This window comes from Chiloscyllium plagiosum, chromosome 12 (assembly GCF_004010195.1).
Source record: "Chiloscyllium plagiosum isolate BGI_BamShark_2017 chromosome 12, ASM401019v2, whole genome shotgun sequence".
Taxonomy (NCBI): domain Eukaryota; kingdom Metazoa; phylum Chordata; class Chondrichthyes; order Orectolobiformes; family Hemiscylliidae; genus Chiloscyllium; species Chiloscyllium plagiosum.
The window spans coordinates 78176890-78196054 of NC_057721.1; the positions used below are offsets into that span (position 1 = coordinate 78176890).

At 42.8% G+C, this 19165-nt stretch overlaps 1 protein-coding gene across 3 annotated transcripts in view; it reads right to left on the reverse strand.

Moving 5' to 3' along the window:
- The window catches only part of usp25 (ubiquitin specific peptidase 25), a 209958-nt gene that overhangs the window by 14574 nt on the left and 176219 nt on the right, over positions 1–19165 (reverse strand). For all 3 annotated transcript variants that reach the window (XM_043701415.1, XM_043701414.1, XM_043701413.1), the window contains one exon: positions 964–1087. In XM_043701415.1, the coding sequence (XP_043557350.1) occupies positions 964–1087 (124 nt within the window). The remainder of the gene's footprint in view (positions 1–963; positions 1088–19165) is intronic.

Below are 19165 nucleotides of genomic sequence, written 5' to 3' on the forward strand. Positions count from 1 at the left end.
AGAGGTGGGTTCTTTACACAGAGAGTTGTGAGAGCATGGAATGCGTTGCCAGCAGCAGTTGTGGAAGCAATGTCATTGGGGACATTTAAGAGACTGCTGGACATGCACATGGTCACAGAAATTTGAGGGTGCATACATGAGGATCAATGGTTGGCACAACATCGTGGGGTGAAGGGCCTGTTCTGTGCTGTACTGTTCTATGTTCTAACATCAAGGGCCGAAGGGCCTGTACTGCGCTGTAATGTTCTATGTTACATGAAAAAAAAGCTAGAGAAGTATTTGAGGGAAAGGGGAGCAGGATTAAATTGAAAATTGTGGGAGAAAGCTTGCATGAAATATAAATACCAGAGACCAGTTGACTAGGCTGTTTCTGTGTGGCAAATTCAATGTTGTGAATTCCATGTAGCAGATTTATATTTTAAGATGTGTAATGACATGTAACTTCTTAAAATATTTGTTGTATATTGAAACTCCTAATATTCTCTTTTTCTTTTCTGTTTCTTGACTCATGGGAGTGCTAACTTAATACTAATCAAAAGGAGTATTATGGTGTTTTTCCCCTCAGTAAAAACTGGATTAAGTTCTCCCAAACTCGACACGTGCAGAACCATATCAGCCAACAAAAAAGTACACCTGTCCCGTGAGTCACATTGTTCAAGTACTGACAGAGCAGTGCCTAGGCTAATTCTGTAGACTGCAGTAACAACACTGGCATATGTTTTAAAAAAAACTGATGGGCAAGCCACACTTGTCAGATTTGTTTTTGTCTGCCCATTGAATGAAAGACAGTGAACCATGGAGCATGCTGCTTATTCTCAGATTTTACAGCAGACACCAAGTTTCCCAAAGTTACATGGCGTATTAATAAAACAGCAACATTACATTTTGACTCGTGTGTCATTGTCTAGAGGCTAACTGTCAGAATTCTTTAATTATGCATTGCTCTTTTTGAACTGTACTTACCAGTAAACACTCGCGCCTGTAGTGTGACATTAGCTCTTCATCGTGCCCTCTGTAAATCCCTTTGGACAGCAGCTCTTTGTTATATTGGTAAGCATGGATAAGGTACATCAAGGCTTCATTGTAACTGAAAAAGACCCACAGGCTCTTCAGCACATCAGGTAACACACATGCTGCAGTCTGAACCATGCACAAGAACAACGGGCATTGAAACATCGTCTGTGAACAGCACACTAGCGTTCATACACTGGCAAGTTCCTTCATTGTCACACAATCAAATTCCTGGAATTCCTTCCCTGACAGTATTGTGGTGTGTCTAAAGCAAGCGGTCTACTGCAGTTCAAGATGGCGACACAACTTCCTCGGGGGCAATAAGTTTGCTCTGCAATTGCACTTGTAAATCAGGGATGAGATGATTTATGAGGTGGTTAAAGGACTGGGGTGGCGGAGACATGCTAGACATCCTCAGAACAGAGAATTAAAATTAAAAACAGCAAAGCAACAGTCATGAACAAGATAATTGCACAAAAGAATTAAACGTGTACGGCTGGATTTATCTGTAGTCACAAATTCCTAACTATAATTTCCCAAAGTGTGTTCAATTCAGGAATTGTTTCTTTTAACTGGAAATTCATGTACATCATAGAATCCTTATAGCGTGGAAGCAGATCTTTCAGTCCATCAAGTCCACAACAATCCTCCAAACAGCATCACACTCAGACCTGCCTCCCTTAACCCCACATTTCCCATGGCCAATCCACCTAACCTACACATTCCTGGTCACTATGGGCAATTTAGTATGGCCAATCCACCTAACCTACACATCCCTGGTCGCTATGGGCAATTTAGTATGGCCAATCCACCTAACCTACACATCCCTGGTCACTATGGGCAATTTAATATGGCCAATCCACCTAACCTACACATCCCTGGTCACTACGGGCAATTTAGTATGGCCAATCCACCTAACCTACACATCCCTGGTCACTATGGGCAATTTAGCATGGCCAATCCACCCTACACATCCCTGGTCGCTATGGGCAATTTAGTATGGCCAATCCACCTAACCTACACATCCCTGGTCCTGGTCACTATGGGCAATTTAGCATAGCCAATCAACCTAACCTACACATCCCTGGTCACTATGGACAATTTAGTATGGCCAATCCATCTAAACTACACATCCCTGGTCACTATGGGCAATTCAGCATAGCCAATCAACCTAACCTACACATCCCTGGTCACTATGGGCAATTTAGTATGGCCAATCCACCTAAACTACACATCCCTGGTCACTATGGACAATTTAGCATGGCCAATCCACCTAAACTACACATCCCTGGTCACTATGGGAAATTTAGTATGGCCAATCCACCTAACCTACACATCCTGGTCACTACGGGCAATTTAGTATGGCCAATCCACCTAAACTACACATCCCTGGTCACTATGGGCAATTTAGTATGGCCAATCCACCTAACCTACACATCCTGGTCACTATGGGCAATTTAGTATGGCCAATCCACCTAACCTACACATCCCTGGTCACTATGGGAAATTTAGCGAGGCCTGACTTGCACATCTTTGGACTTTGGGAAGAAATCAGAGGAGATGGAGGAAACCCAGACAGACAGGGCAGGATGGTGGATGGTGGAGTTGAACCTGGGTCCCTGGTGCTGTGAGACAGCACTGCTAACCACTAAGCCACTGGGCTGTTGTTAAGAAAATTAAGAGACAAAATATAAAGTTTTATAGACCAGTTAGACTAATTGAAATTCTCAGGAAATCACTAGTGTTTCATGAGGATATAGTGATTGAAATCTTGAAATTTTCCAAATGATCAGAGGCAGCCAATTTGACAAACTTGACGGTTTATAAATGGTAACTGAAGCAGTGGAAATGTTTATATTGAATTTCAGAAGGCATTTAATCATAAGAGACTGTTAGATAAAGTTGAAGCTCATGGAGTGCATAGAAATTAGATGGGTGACAGGAGACTGAGGGTAGGGATATTGGGCCTTAACTATTCATTACACAGTAGCAAACTTAGGAAATCAGATAGAATGCCCCATATACTGCTGTACCGCTGAAGCTACATTTAGTGGCATTGTACTTTCTTTTATTTGTTCATTTGTGGCATGTGGGTATTGCTGGATTGGCCAGCATTTAACGCCCGTCCCTAGTTGCCCTTAAGCAGGTGGTGGAGAGCTGCCTTCCTGAACCATTGCAGCCCACCTGCTGTGGGTTGACCAATAATCCCCTTAGGGAGGGAATTTCAGGATTTTGACCCAGCCACAGTGAAAGAACAGTGACGTATTTCCAAGTCAGGGTGGTGGGTGGCTTGAAGGGGAACTTGCAGGGAGGGCGTGGTGTTCCCATGTATCTGCTGCCCTTGTCCTCTTAGATAGAAGTGGTCATGGGTTTGGAAGGTGCTGCCTGAGGAACTTTGGTGAATTTCTTCAGTGCATTTTGTAGATTGCTACTGAGTGTTGATGGTGGAGGGAGTTAATCCTTTTGGATTTAGTGCCAATTAAGCTGGCTGCTTTGTCCTGGAATGGAAGATTAACATTACAAAGAAATAGTAACAGATTAAATGAATGGGTAAAACTGGGGCATATGGATTTCAATGTTGGGAAGTATAAGGTCATTCATTTTTGACTAAAGAAGAATGGAACACTATACTTTCAATATGAAAGAATGTTGATACCTGTATCAAATGTTGGTCCAGCCAGTGACACCAATATCCCATGAATGAATTTTTAAAAAAAGTCCTCCTGTCCCTTTTCATTTTCATATATTTATTTTAAAAATATCCTTCTTAAAAATGTCTGTTCACTTCATATGTTGTAGATATTCAATCCATTCTGCTTCTCCAAATACTTGTGCCCACTTAGTCCTGTTAAGTTCATTTGTGCCCTCTCTCGGACATCTACACCCTTTAATATGGAGACCAGAACTGCTCACAGTACTCGGAATGTGATCTAACCACAGTTCTGACCAGCTTTACCATGACAATTCGATTACATTCCCCTAGAAGTGTTAGGGATGCTGTGTCTCCAATGCCATGGTACTAGGGAAGAGGGTAAGATTGGTGAAGACAAAACCTCGAGCTCTTCCTCCTGCATTGGCCCTGTCTGCTACACCAATCCCCACGACTGAAACACATCAGGCCTCCTCCCCCTTCCCAAAGTCAAACAGACTGTCACCACTCACAGCTGATTAATGGGGCATTCGGACAAGATTCCAGAGCCGATGGAACTGCAACCGACAAGAATTCAGTGCACTGAGAGCAAAGGGAAGGGAAAACTGAACAAGGGATTCTTTCTTCTTTTAAATGGGCCAAGTCATCATCTAAGAAAAATCTTGGTGGACTAACTTGACAGCTGTGAACACACAGGGCTGTTTCTGGGAACAGTGTCAAAGATGCAATCTAGAATGCTTCTTTGAAATCATTTCAAAAGTGCAGGCAGCACAAAAATATCTTCAGCAATATAATGAGAAGGCTTTGCTGCTGATCGCGTCTCCCCTCACTGTCATCCCAAACAATCAAACACTGTAAACAGGCCGATGCCCCCCCACCGTCCCGAGTCTGGTTTCAATCCAAGGTCTTTGGGGAAGGTGACCGTGCAGACATTTGAAGTGCCTGTTCTCGGGCGTTTTGTGTGGCCCCGGTTACTCATTCACCGTGTTCGGCAGCTGTTGGAACAATCTGGGACTCTTCTCGGAACTGCAACTACGGGACCACAGCCAGGGAAGCGAGAAGTAGAAATTCCTTCCCCAAGTGTGATCTTTGGTGGTCACACTAACACATTTGGACCCTCAGCGCTTCAGCTGAAAACACAACAAGGCACAACACAGGCCGGTGCACAAACATGCACTCGCACACACTCAGAAAAGTCCTGCTTTAGACTAATCACTGGGCAAATTAAATTTGACTGCTGAGAGTGCAAAACAGATCACTGACAGATGAAAAGCAGGACTTTATAATGCTCTAGCTGGTTGCTAGCCAGATTAATTTGGCCACTCACCCACTTATTTAAATTGCTTCTTAGAGGACAGGAATAAGGAGCATTGCCAAGTAACTTAAAAATGTGTTGCTGGAAAAGCGCAGCAGGTCAGGCAGCATCAAAGGAACGGGAGAATCGACGTTTCGGGCATAAGCCCTTCACCAGGAATCATTCTTGAAGAAGGGCTTATGTCCGAAACGTCGATTCTCCTGTTCCTTTGATGCTGCCTGACCTGCTGCGCTTTTCCAGCAACACATTTTTAAGGTCTGATCTCCAGCATCTGCAGTCCTCACTTTCTCCTAATTGCCAAGTAACCTCAAGATAGACCTGAAACATCCAGTTTAATGCACACTAGAATCAGATGTCAGCACAGCAGCAGATACCAGTTAAAGGGGATGGGATGCATTTATAACCCCTACAATGCATCCCATTTAATGCATGGAATGTGTTGCCAATGGTGGTGGTGGTGGAAGCAGAGTGATTAGGGACATTTATGTGACTGCTGGACATGTACATGGATAGCAGTGAATTGAGGGGTGCGAAGGTTAAGATATTTTATTTTACATTAGGATTAACGCTTAGCACAACATCGTGGGCCAAAAGGCCTGTTCTGTGCTGTACTTTTCTATGTTCTATGCAAGAGAGACCTACATAGAGAGAAAGAAATGCACATACATGAAAGAGGGCAGAAAGAAAGGTTAGCTTAGGTTCCTACCCCTCTGCAGTGCCCTGACTAATCCCTCAGTATTTCCCAAAAGCACTTTACAGACAATTCAGCAACTTTCAAGTATATACTGTTAAGATGGCTTCATGTTTCATATTTTTTGAGAACTATAGTTAGGAAGGATTGTGGTGGAAAGCAATAATATATTTCAAGTCCTCAGGAGATACCTGGAGTGTTTTCTTCTAAGAAGATCAGTGAAGAGTCACTTTAAAACTTTTGTGAACTAGACATTTTTTGAAATGGTTTCAGCTAATTGATGGACTGGCTGTTTTTGATGGCAGGAGAATCGGCGTTTCGGGCATAAGCCCTTCATCAGGAATTTCTCACTTTCTATTCCTGGACTGGCTGTTTTGCTTGGACAGTGTTTTTCAGGCATTTGGTGTTTGTTCTGGTTTTCAGTTGGGGAGGTGTGCTGAAACATAGGCAATTCAGCTGCTCTCTCCTGTTTCTCAAGCACCCTTTTTGTGAACTTCGCAGGAAACTAGACTGTCCTCTTGAAGGGTGATGATGAAACTTCTTGATACTGATTCCTGAGCAAGTTGTATCTGTCAAGATTCCAGACAGGACTGCTGTAAATAGTGATCAATGTGTGCCAGAATGCCATCTGAATATTCCTCACCTTCTGTCAAGAACTAACCATTACTGGCCAGAATTGCTTTTTCTCTCATAATGAATCATTGCAGAGAAGAATGTGTTTTTTTTTACTTTACCTGGTATGTGTGTGCTAACTATTTTGAGGGGTAAAATTTCCATTTGCAGTTTACAAATGGTGCATATTAACAAATTCTGCATTATTGTAGAACAAGTTTCATTTTATTAAAAAAATCAACAAATTTGTGGTTACTATAGAAAACTGGTTGACTGATCTCTTTATTCTAAATCTAATATACAGAATGCGTACAATTGACTAATTAATGTTGTTACCCATGGACCATCGAGACTAAAGAAAATGGTGCAACTCTCACATCTTGGTCACGATAACATGGTCAGATTTTCAGAATTTGTGTGCAATCAGTTTCACAAAAAACAATGTGGTAATGTTTGATGATGATATCTCCAATTATCCTTTTTAAAACAGTCCACCTGAGAGTGCAGGTTTGACCTCGGTTTAACACAACACCTGCATGGCATCATTTTGACAATGCAGTTCTCCTTCCATGCAGCTGGAGTGTCAGCCCAGCCTCTGTGTGGCACACTAGGCACCACTCTCTCATTTTGTGTGTCAGAAGAGTGCCTTCAAGTCCCATCGCACAGTAGGTCATACTCAGGTACCAGAAATTGGGATGGAACTGGTTGCTCCAATCTAAATGCTGAATTTTTAAGGTTAATGCATAAGGTAATGAATAGTAGACAGGGAAGGGGGAAAAGGGAGATGTGGTTGAAGAGGGAAACAAAATACTGGAGTGTGAATACCAATGGATGAGATATGGTTAGTCAACATGGATTGGATCCACTGGGAGCGAATGTGCATCTAGTTATGACTTCAAGTTAACTGGAATCTGGGAACGATGGCCATGCTTTAGTCACAAGTTGAAGTCACACACCACGAAAGTGAAAACGAGGTAACATTCAGGTTTAGAATGTCTTGTGAAAAGCTGTTTCGAAAAAATCCTTCAGAAGGACATCTAGGAATGGACTACAGAAATTGGTTTCGTTGACAATGCCCATAACTCAATAAAAAAACACCATATTTCACTGACCTTGAAATAAGTACACAAATGAGTTTGTGCCAAATTATAAAAGCAGATGCAGTGGGGTTACGGTGAAGGACATTTTTGGAATCACACATGTGGAATTGTTTCTATTTCAGCCACCCTTGGGCCAGGTAAGATGTTCATTTATGTGGTGTTTTTCACTAACACCATCTTGTAATGGAGGAAATGCGATTGCCAATTTGCACATAACAAATCCCACAGGCAGCAATGGGATACTGACCTGGTTAATCTGTTTTCGCAAGGTATCAGTTAAGGGATAAATAGTGCCAGGACTCTGGGGATAACATCTGCTCTTCAAAATTGTGTCAGGGGATTTCTTTTACCCATATCCAAGAGATGGGGTATTGTCTCCCTCAAAAGACAGCATGTCTGACTCACCCTCAGCACTGTACTGGGGTAGCAGTGCAGATGTTTTACACAGGTGCTGATGTGGGAACTGCACACTTATGACTCAGAGGTAAGAACAAAGTAAACACGGGAACAGGCCCTTCGGCCCACCAGGAGTGCACTGACACATGATGCTTTTCTAAACTGAAAACCTTTTGCATCTACATGGTCAATATGCCTCTATTCTCTTCCTATTCATATACATGCTAAAATGCCTCAAAACCTTGCCGTTATAGCCACCTCTACCACATCCTCTGGCAGTGCATTCCAGGTACTTACCACCTGCCTCACAAATCTCCTTTAATCTTGTCCCCTTTCACTTTAAACCTATATCCCCAAATAATTGACAATTCTACCCTGGGAAAAAGACTACAACAATCTATTTTATCCATGTCTCTCATGACTTTGCAAACTTCTATCAGGTCACCCCTCATCCTTCAAAGTTCAAGTGAAAACAAACCAAGTTCGTTCAAACTTTGGCAAATAGGATTAAGGCAAATCCAAAAAGATTCTACAAATACATTAGGGGCAAAAGAGTAACTAGGGAGAGAATAGGGACCTGTAAAATCAACAAGGCCTGTCTATGCGCAAAACCCACAGGAGATGGGTGGGAAACTAAACAAAACTTTTGCGTCAGTATTTTCCGTGGAGAAGGACATGGAAGCTAGGGAACTTGAGGACATAAATAGAGATGTCGAGGAAGGTGTCCATATTATAGAAGAGGAAATGCTGGAGATCTTAAAATGCATAAAGACAGATAAATTCCCAGGGCCTGATCAGGTATATCTAGAACTTTGTGGGAAGCCAGGGAAGAGATTGCTGGTCCCCTTGCTGAGATAATTTTATCAGTGACAGCCACAGGTGAGGTGCCAGAGGATTGGAGGGTGGCTAATAAAACACCATTGATTAAGAAAGGTGGGAAGGAAAAGCCAGGGAACTATTGATCAGTGAGCCTGATGTCTGTGGTGGGTAAGCTTTTGGAGGGAATTCTGAGGGACAGGATTTACACACATTTGGAAAGGCAAGGACTGATTAAGGAATAGTCAACATGGCTTTGTGCATGGGAAATCATGTCTCAGTAATGTGATTGTGTTTTTGGCAGAGGTGACAAACCATATAGAGTCACAGACTCATACAGATATACAGCGTGGAAACAGACCCTTCGGTCCATGCCAACCAGATATCCCAACATAATCTAGTCTCACTTGCCAGCACCCGGCCCATATCCCTCCAAACTAGCACCTGGCCCATGTTCCTTCAAACCCTTTCTATTCATATACTCATACAGATGCGTTTTAAATGTTGCAATTGTACTAGCCTCCACCACTTCCTCTGGCAGCTCATTCCGTACATGCACCATCCTCTGCGTGAAAAAGCTGTCTCTTAGGTCCCTATTTAAATCTTTCCCCTCTCACCCTAAACCTACACCCTCTAGCTCTGGACTCCCCCACTCTAGGCAAAAGAACTTGTCTATTTATCCTATCCATGCCCCTCGTGATTTTATAAACCTCTCACCCCCTCAGCGTCCGATACTCCAGGGAAAACAGCCCCATCCTATTCAGCTTCTCCCTATACCTCAAAGCCTCCAACCCTGGCAACACTCTTATAAATCTTTTCTGAACCCTTTCAAGTTTCACAATATCCTTCCGAGAGGAAGGAGACTAGAATTGCATGCAATATTCCAAAAGTGAACGAGCCAAGGTCCTGCATAGCCGCAACATGACCTCCCAACTCCTATACTCAATACTCTGACCAATAAAGGAAAGCATAGCAAATGCCTTCTTCACTATCCTATCTACCTGCGACTCTACTTTCAAGGAGCTACGAACCTGCACTCTAAGGTCTCTTTGTTAAGCAACATTCCCTAGGACCTTACCATTAAGTGTATACGTCCTGCTAAGATATGCTTTCCCAAAATGCAATTGCTCGTATTTATCTGATTTAATTTCCACCTGCCACTCCTCAGCCCATCGGCCCATCTGATCAAGATCCCGTTGTACTCTGAGGTAACCTTCTTCGCTGTCCACTGTACCTACAATTTTGGTGCTGTCTACAAAAGTACTAACTATACCTCCTATATTCACATCCAAATCATTTACATAAATGATGAAAAGTAGAGGACCCAGCACCGATCCTTGTGACACACCACTGGCCACAGGCTTCCAGTCTGAAAAACAAACCTCCACCACCACCCTCTGTCTTCTACCTTTGAGTCAGTTCTATATCCAAATGGCTAGTTCTTCCTGGTGAGATTCCATGAGATCTAACCTTGTTAACCAGTCTCCCATGGGCAACCTTAACGAACGCCTTACTGGAGTCCTTGTTAAAGTATCTGTTAAGGACCTCACCCATTCTCTCCTGCTCCACACATAATTTCCCTCCTTTGTCCTTGGGTGGACCTCCCCTTTCCCATGATATCTTTCTGCTCCTTACATTTGTATAAAACACCTTGGATTTTTCTTAATCCTATTCGCCAAAGACATTTCATGGCCCCTTTTCGCCCTCCCAATTCCTTGTTTGAGATCTTGCTACCTTTGTATTCTTCGAGGGCTCTGTCTGTCCTCAGTTTCCTAAAATTACTGCGCCAGCTTTTTCCTTTTGACTGAGTTCTTAATTTCTCTTGTCATCCAGGATTCCCAAATCTTGCCATCCTTATCTTTCACTTTCACAGGAATACGGTGATCCTGAACTCTAACCTATTGATCTCTAAAGGATTCCCACATGCCAGATGTAGATTTACCCTCAAACAGCTGCCCCCGATCTGCATTCTCCAGCTCCTGCCTAATACTGTAGTAGCTGGCATTTCCCCAATTTAAGGCTTTTACCTAAGGACTACTCTTAGTCTCAGTCATAAGTGACTTAAAATTATGGAACTTTTGGTCCCATAATGATTCCCCCTCTGAAACTTTGATCATCTGCTTGGGCCCCTTCCCCAGTTAGACTGTTTACATATTATTTCAAAAAACTGTCCTGGTCACAACTAACCCCCACCCAAGACACTTGTATGAAGGAAGTCCCAATCAATATAGAGGAAGTTAAAATCACCCACCACAACGACCCTGCTGTTTTTACATTTTTCCATAATCTGTCCACATATCTGTTCCTCTATCACCCACAGGCTATTGGGAAGCCTGTTGTACAATCCTATCAAAGTGATTGCACTCTTCCTATTCCTGAGCTCTACCCATATGGCTTTGCTGGATGAGCCCACTAAAGGCTCCTCCCTCAGGTCAGCTGCGATATTCCCCCTTACAGTAACGCAACTCCATCACCTCTTTTACATCCCTCTCTATCTCACCTGAAATATCCTGGAACTTTAAGTTACTAAGCTTGCCCTCTCTTAACCAAGTCTCTACAACAGCTGCAACTTCATCGTTACACATAATAATCCAAGCTCCAAGTTCATCTGCCTTACCTTTCATACTCCTTGCATACTACCATTGAATGACACTGTGTCCTGACAAGGTGCATTAGCCCCAACATTTAGGATGTTCCTGCAACATTTTCCCATCTTTCCAAACTTTTGGCGTCTATGAATAAGATTGCCAGTTCCCTCCACAAGAATGGTTCAAATCAGGGTCAAATTGGTACGGACAGTCTGAAACCTGCTTCTTATAGGACCCCTACAGCCAGAAAACAGAAGATGCTTTCTCGCAACAGTGTACCCTGCACCAAGGAAAGAAGCAAAATCTTTCATCTCTGTGGTGTTGGTAACAAGCACGAAAGGAAGCCAAGGAAATCAATGATTGGCTTAGAGCAACCAGTTCAATGTGAGAAGAGAGGCAAGGTGACACAGGGCTAGAGGAGGTACTGACAAATATGGAGGATTTGAGCAGGGAGAAACTGAATTAATGAGAAGTAACAAGAGACAAGAAGATGTGTTTAGTGTCAAAGTTTGATGCGAATTGGAGTGGGACAAAGTCAGTGTTGAATGAATTCCTGCAGTAGGCATATGCACTTAGTACAGCAGTAAATAAATGATATTACAGAAAGGGCAGCTACAAAAGTGATAGATAGAGGCAAACAGCAAAGTACCGAACAGCAAAGTACCGAAGAGTACCTGCATGAAGTGTATGGAGCTCATCAGAGAAATGCTGAGTTCAATAGCTACTTGACTCCACTCCTGAAAGATGTATAGGAAAGAAAGGTTCCTGAAGCTCTGTTCCAGCATGGGACCACCCCATGGAAAACTGATCTGTCAGCCGTGACTTAATGCCAACATTTACAACTATAACTCACTAAGTTCACACTTCAAACCTCACTTTGTTCTGTACTGTAGGATTTTACGATTTGGAAACATGAGCTCTTGTGATTTAGCTTGACACGTCAGTGCAACACCATGGCACTATACTGTCAGAGGTACCATCTTTCTGGTAAGACATTAAGCTGTCTGTCCCGTCAGAAAGATGGTACCTCTCATCCTCCTTGAGCCACCCCTCATTCCTGATGAAGAGCTCATGCTCAAAACGTCGACTCTCCTGCTCCTCCCACACACACACTTCCTCTCTCTCTCTCCTTCACATGCACGCGCAGGCTATGGGGTGAATGTGCTTTTGCAGAGTTGTAATTGCAGACACATTCTATTTTGTTCAAAATGCACACACTCTGCAGGCAGTCAATGCAAGCAGCCAATCCATGTGAACATTTCATAAATTCCTACTTTGGACATAGGACCAGTCTGGCTCAAGACTGGGATACAGACAGACTCTAACCTCACATCTTTAATGCATTGTCTGAGCTGAGAAGTCACCGTTTTTTCTAAAACCTTAAGTTATCTTGACAATGTGAGTGTAAGGGAGTTCTGGGATTTACATATTAACGAACTAAAACCTGCAACTCATTCGAAAAGATGAAAGACTGAACAGCAATCTAGGTTTGTTCAATAATATTGTTTCAGTTGCATGAAACTGAGATCTTTTGCTATAAATTCTGTGTCTTATGCTCCTGCTCCACAGCTACCTGATGAAGGAACAGAGCTCTGAAAGCTGGTACTTCCAAATAAACCTATTGGACTATAACCTGGTGTTGGGTGATTTTTAACTTCAGCTCTTTTGACATTAAGTTCTGAAATTTCTTCCTTAAACCCCTGTGCAGCTATGTCTCCTTTTGAGACCTGATTGACCAAACATTTAGCCACCTGTTCCTAAAAAAGCCTCTCCTATGCATTTGTATCTGCTAACTCTCCTTTGAAATGCCTTAAGACATTTTCCTGTGTTGTGATAAATGTCAAATCTCTCTGTTCCAGTCAGAGACAGGTAATTCATGAGAGTCATGCAGCATAGAAACAGACACTTTAATCCACTACATAGAAAGTATATTGCCATGTTTATGAGGTGTGATAAGGTGCCATGTTACATGCCTGTTTAGTTTAAAACTAGGTAAGCAAATGGGAACAGGGGGTTAAATAAGAAAATGAAAACTTGAACTGAATTCATCGCACTTGCTAATGTTTCACTCCCAGTGCAGCTGGTGGCTGAATGAGCCAAATTTGGTCTATTCTTGCATGCCACTGGTTCAGAATGTTTGTACTTGGCAGGGTTCATTTCGATGAATTTTTCAGAAAGGGATAAAAGAATTCACTAATTTGTAATGCGATATTATCCCCATGAAATAAAAAGTACTCCATGCAAATATGTTTTAAGTCGTGCATTCTCAGCCTTATTTCTAAATACCTCCGATCACTGTCAACTCATCTGTTACCTCCTCCAGTCCTACAACCCTCCAAGGTCTCTGAGCTCCTCTACATTTTGTCTCTTCTACACCTGGACCTTCCGTGTCAAACTACCAGTAGCTATTTCTTCAACTACTTTGTCCAAATCTCTAGAATTTCCTCTGCAGCTTTCTACCTCTCTCTGCTAAGATAACCTCTACTTGTCTTGGGAAATAGGATAGGACAGATGACTGAGGTGACAGTGGGGGAGCACTTTGGGACCAATGGTCATAGTTCAATTAATTTTAAAATAGTTAAGGAGAGGGACAAAACTGGTCCACAGGTTCAAGTTTTAAATTGGGGCAAAGCCAATTTTGATGGAATTAGACAGGAGCTTGCAGGGGTTGATTGGAGTAGTTTGTTTGCAGGCAAAGGGACCTCTGGCAAGTGGGAGGCCTTTAAAAGTGAGATAGCTAGAGTTCAATGTCCATATGTTCCTGTGAGGGTGAAAGGCAAGGTTGACAGGAACAGGAAACCCTGGATGACAAGAAATATTGAAGCCTTGACCAGAAAAAAGGAGGTATGGCTCAGGTACAGGCATCTAGGATCAAGCGAATCCCTGGAAGTATGTAGGAGATTCAGGAGTTTACTGAAGAAGTAAACCAGGAGGGCGAAATTGAGATAGCCTTGGCTGAGAAGATTAGGGTGAACCCAAAGATGTTCTTTATGTATAATAAAGAAGAAAGAATAACTAGAGAGAGAATAGGACCCCTCCAGGACCAAATTGGACATGTATGTGCACAACCACAGGAGATGGGTGAGGTCCTCAATAAATATTTCTCCTCTGTGTTTCCCATGGAGAAAGACAAGATGATTTGGGAAGTTGGGAAGTTAGCTGTCAAATCTTGGGGACAGTCTATATCACAGTAGAAGTGGTGTTGGATATATTAGAATATATGAAGGTGACTAAATCTCATGGTCCTGACCAGATACATCCAAGAACACTGCACGAAACTCAAGAAGAAATTGCAGGGCCCTGGTTGATATGTTTGCATCATCGTTAACCACGGGTGAAGTTCCGGAAGACTGGAGGATAGCGAATGTTGTGCCCTTATTTAAGAAGAGCTGCAAAGAAAAGCATGGGAACTATAGACCAGTAAATTATTTGACAAGATTCTGAGAGATAAGAGATAGATGCATTTGGAAAGAAAGATTTGACTGGGAATAGTCAGCATGGCTTTGTGTGTGGGAGATCATGCTTCACAAATTTGTTAGAGGTCTTTGATGAAGTGACGAGGGCAGGGCAGTAGACATAGCCTAAATGGATTTCAGTAAGGCGTTTAATAAGGTTTCACATGGTGGGCTGCTCTGGAAGGTTAGATCACATGGAATCCAGGATGAGCTGGCAAACTGGAAACATAATTGGCTTGGTGGTAGAAAGCAGTGGGTAATAGTGGAAAGATGCTTGTCGGACTGGAGGCCTGTGACTAGCAGAGAGCCTCAGGGGTCGGTGCTGTTTGTCATTAATATCAATGATTTGGAAGAGAATGTATAAGGCATGATTAGTATGTTCGTAGATGACAATAAAATAGGCAGTATCATGGTCAGTGAGGAAGGTTACCACAAATTACAGCAGAACCTTGAGCAGCCGGGGAAAAGGGCCAAATAATGGCAAATGGTGTTTAATATAGATAAGTTTAAATTCTTGCATTTTGGAAAGTCAAATCAATGTAGGAGGTTTCATGCTGAATGTTAGGGCTTTAACGAGTCCAGTGAAACAGAGGGACCTTGGGGTTCACATGCACAGTTCTCTGGAAGTGGTAGACAGGGCACTGAGGAAGGCATTTGGCGCACAAGCCTTCATCAGTCAGGGCATTTAGTATAGAAGCTGAGAAGTTATGTTGCCATTATACGGGACGGTTGGTGAGGTCACGCTTGGAGTACAGTGTTCAGTTTTGGTCACCTAGCTATAGGAAGGATTTTATTATTGGAAAGAGTGCAGAAGAAATTTACAAAGATGCTACCAGGACTCAACAGACTGCGCTATAGGGAGAAGTTGGACAAGCTAGGACTTTTTTCTTTATAGTGTAGGAGACTGAGGGGGGATCTTATAAAAGTGTATAAGATCATGAGAAGTATGGTGAGGGTGAATGCACTCAATCTTTTTTCCCAGGGTTGGGGAATCGAGGATTCGAGTTTAAGGTTAGAGGGGAAAGAATAAAAGGGAACCTGAGGGGCAACGTTTTTACACAGAGGGTGATACACGTATGGAATGAGCTGCCAGCGGAAGTGGTTGAGGTGTGTAAAAGAACAACATTTAAAAGGCATTGGGACAAATACATTGATAAAAAAGGATTAGAAGAATATGGGCCAAGTGCAGGGAAATGGGGTTAGCATGGATGGAGATTTTGGTTGGCATAGACCAATAGGGGCCAAAGGGTTGTCTGTAGGACTCTATGACTTAAGAGCAAGAGCTTATATTTATACAGCTCCTTTAACAGTAATATAAGGCACCTCATAGAAGTATCGTTAAACAAAATTCGACACCAAGCTGAATGAAGAGATGCAGGGTCAAAGGCTTGATCAAAGATGCAGGATTTAAGGAACATCTACATGGAGGCAAGCAAGGCAGGGAGGAGAAGCATAGGGAGGAAATTCCATAGCTTCAGCCAAAATGACTCAAAGCATAGTCCCCACAGTTGAGTAACTGATATTGGGGTGCTCTAGAAGTCAAAGTAAAAACAGCTCAGGTATCGCAGAGGGTTGTAGGGCTTGTCAAGAAATCCTCCAGTTATATTTCTTTCGCATTAGGCAAGTCAGCATTTTCTGTGAAAGGTGACATTCAGAACACATTCAGATCCACAAGTTGTTAGACGACAACAGTCAATTCTGCAGGGTTACATATTGCAAGATTTTCAATAAGCCCTGAAGTGGAGTTCAAAGACTCAAACAGAGACCAACAGTATCTGGATTAGTGGTGCTGGAAGAGCACAGCAATTCAGGCAGCATCCGAGGACAGGCAGTAGGTGAGTATGTGAACGAGAAACAGGGTCGCCTTTTTATATTAATTTTTAGCTGTACTGTAGGAAACACCACTGAACTACATGAAATTGGTTCAGCTGCAGTGCTCAAAGAAGTCCTGGGGTAGTTAAATAGCCCTGTGCAGCTGGGGCTAATCTCTGCAGAAATGAACTGCATTGCTGAAAAAGCAACTGAACCACACTTAGATTCTGTGGTGGGGAAACCTGGGAGAAGTCTATAGTAGGTGAAAACCAGTGGAGGGACTGCTTTCAAATGGTTCACATAGGCACCAAAGACACAAGTGAAGGTTCAGTAGCAGATAACCTGTAACAGGAGTGAAGTCAGATAATGATGCAATGGTGGAAACAGCAGTCTTAGCGATGACATGATCATAAGGTGTTAACAAAAATCAAGAAAATAAGTATCCCTGGAAATGAATGCACTCATTGTACTGGAGCTCCATGAGACCATCAGATATAGGAGGTCATCAGACAACTCGGTCATTTGGCCATTTGGCCCATCAAGTCTGCTCCCCATTCGATCATGGCTGATATTTTCTCAACCCCAATCCCCTACCTTCTCCTTGTAACCCTTGATCCCCTTACTAATCAAAACTCTATCTGTGTCTTAAAGACACTTAATGACTTGGCCTCCACAGCCCTCCGCCACAATGATTTCCAAAGATTAACCACCCTTTGGCTGAAGAAACTCCTCTTTATCTCAGCTTTAAAATGCATTACATCACGCTGAGGCTGTGACTTTGAGTCCTGATCTCTCCTACAAATGGAAACATCTTCTCCATATCCACTCTATCTAGGCCTCTCAGTATTCTGGAAGTTTCAAATCAGATCCCCCAAATGTTCAAGATTCCACTGAGTACAGATCCAGAGTCATTAGCTGCTCCTCATATGACAGCCTTTCCTCATATGACAGGATCATCCTTGCAAACCTCCTCTGGAGCCCTCCAATGCCACACACTCTTCTTTTGGCATGGGCCCAAACTGCTCACAATATTCTACATGCAGTGTGACCAGAGCCTTCTACTGCCTCAGCAGTGTGTGTTTATGCTTTTCTATTCTAGCCCTCTTGAAATTGCTGCTAACATTGCATGCACCTTCCAAACTGCCAATGAACCTGCATGTCAACCTTAAAAGAATCTTTAACTAAGTCTCCCAAGTCCCTTTGTGCTTCAGATTTCCAAAGCCTTTCCCCATTTCGAAAACAGTCTAAGTCTCTATTCTTCCTCCTGAAGTGGACAACCTCACATTTTCCCGTATTACATTCCATCCGCCACTTCTTTGCCCACTCTCCGAGTCTGTCCAAGTCCTTCTGCAGCCTCCCACTTCCTCAATACTACCTGTGCCTCCACCTATTTTTGTCATCTGCAAACTTAGCAATAATTCCATCAGTTCTTTTGTTCAGATTGTTAATAAAGGCTATTCTGTTTTATTCTAATATATAACGTGAATAGTTGTGGTTCCTAACATGGACCCTGCAGAACTCTAGCAGACACTGGCTGTCATCCTGAAAAAGACTCCTTTATCCGCACTCTCTGCCTTCTGCCAGTCAGCCAATCCTCTATCCATGCCAGTAACTTGCCCCCAAACACCATGGGCTCTCATCTTATTTAGGAGCCTCCTTTGCAGCATCTTGTCAAAGGCCTCCTGAAAATCCAAACAGATCACGCCCACTGACTCGTTTTTGTCTAACTTACACATTACCTCCTCAAAGAATTCTAACAGATTTGTCCGGTATGATCTTCCCCTTGATGAAGCCCTGCTGACTCAGCCCTATGTCACCCCCTTGCACTTTCAATTATTCCACAATCTCATCTTTAATAATGGACTCTAAAATCTTACCAACTACCAAACTCAAGCACCAGGTTTCAGCTTCTTGTCTTTTGCCTTCCTCCCTTCTGAAACAGGACTATTGTATTAGCCATTTTCCAGTCATCTGGAACCCACCCTGACTCCAGTGATTCCCGAAAGATCATCACCAATGTCGCTACGATCTCCTCAGCTATCTCCTTCAGAATTCTGGGGTGTAGTACATTTGGTCTAGATGATTTATCCACCTACAGACCTTTTAGCTTCCCCAGCACCTTCTCCTTAGTGATGGCCACTAGTCTCATCTCTGACCTCTCACTCTCTTGAAGTTCTGGTATTCCGCTGGTGTCTTCCAATGTGAAAACTGACGTAAAGTACCTACTCAGCTCCTCAACCATTCCTTGGTTTCTCCATTATTACTTCTCCAGTCTCATTTTTCTGCAGTCCAATGTCCATTCTTGCCTATTTCTTACCTTTTTCAAACTTCTTTTATATTACTAGCTAGCTTACTTTCATGTTTTATCTTCTCCTCCTTACTACCTTTTTTTAAATTAGGAGCAAATTACTATAGATGCTGGAATCTGTACTGAAAACAAAAATTGCTGGAGATCACAGCGGGTCAGGAAGCATTCACGGAGAGAGAGCAAGCTAACATTTCGAGCCTAAATGATTCTTCATCAGAGCTGAAGTGAAGTGTGCAGGGGAGAGCATTTATGCCATGAGAGGTGTGGAGTGCTGGGGCAGAAAGGATGTTGACAGTTCAGATTAAGTCCTACGGAGCTTTCACGCAGAGAGTGGTACGTGTATGGAATGAGCTGCCAGAGGAAGTGGTGGAGGCTGGTACAATTGCAACATTTAAGAGGCATTTGGATGGG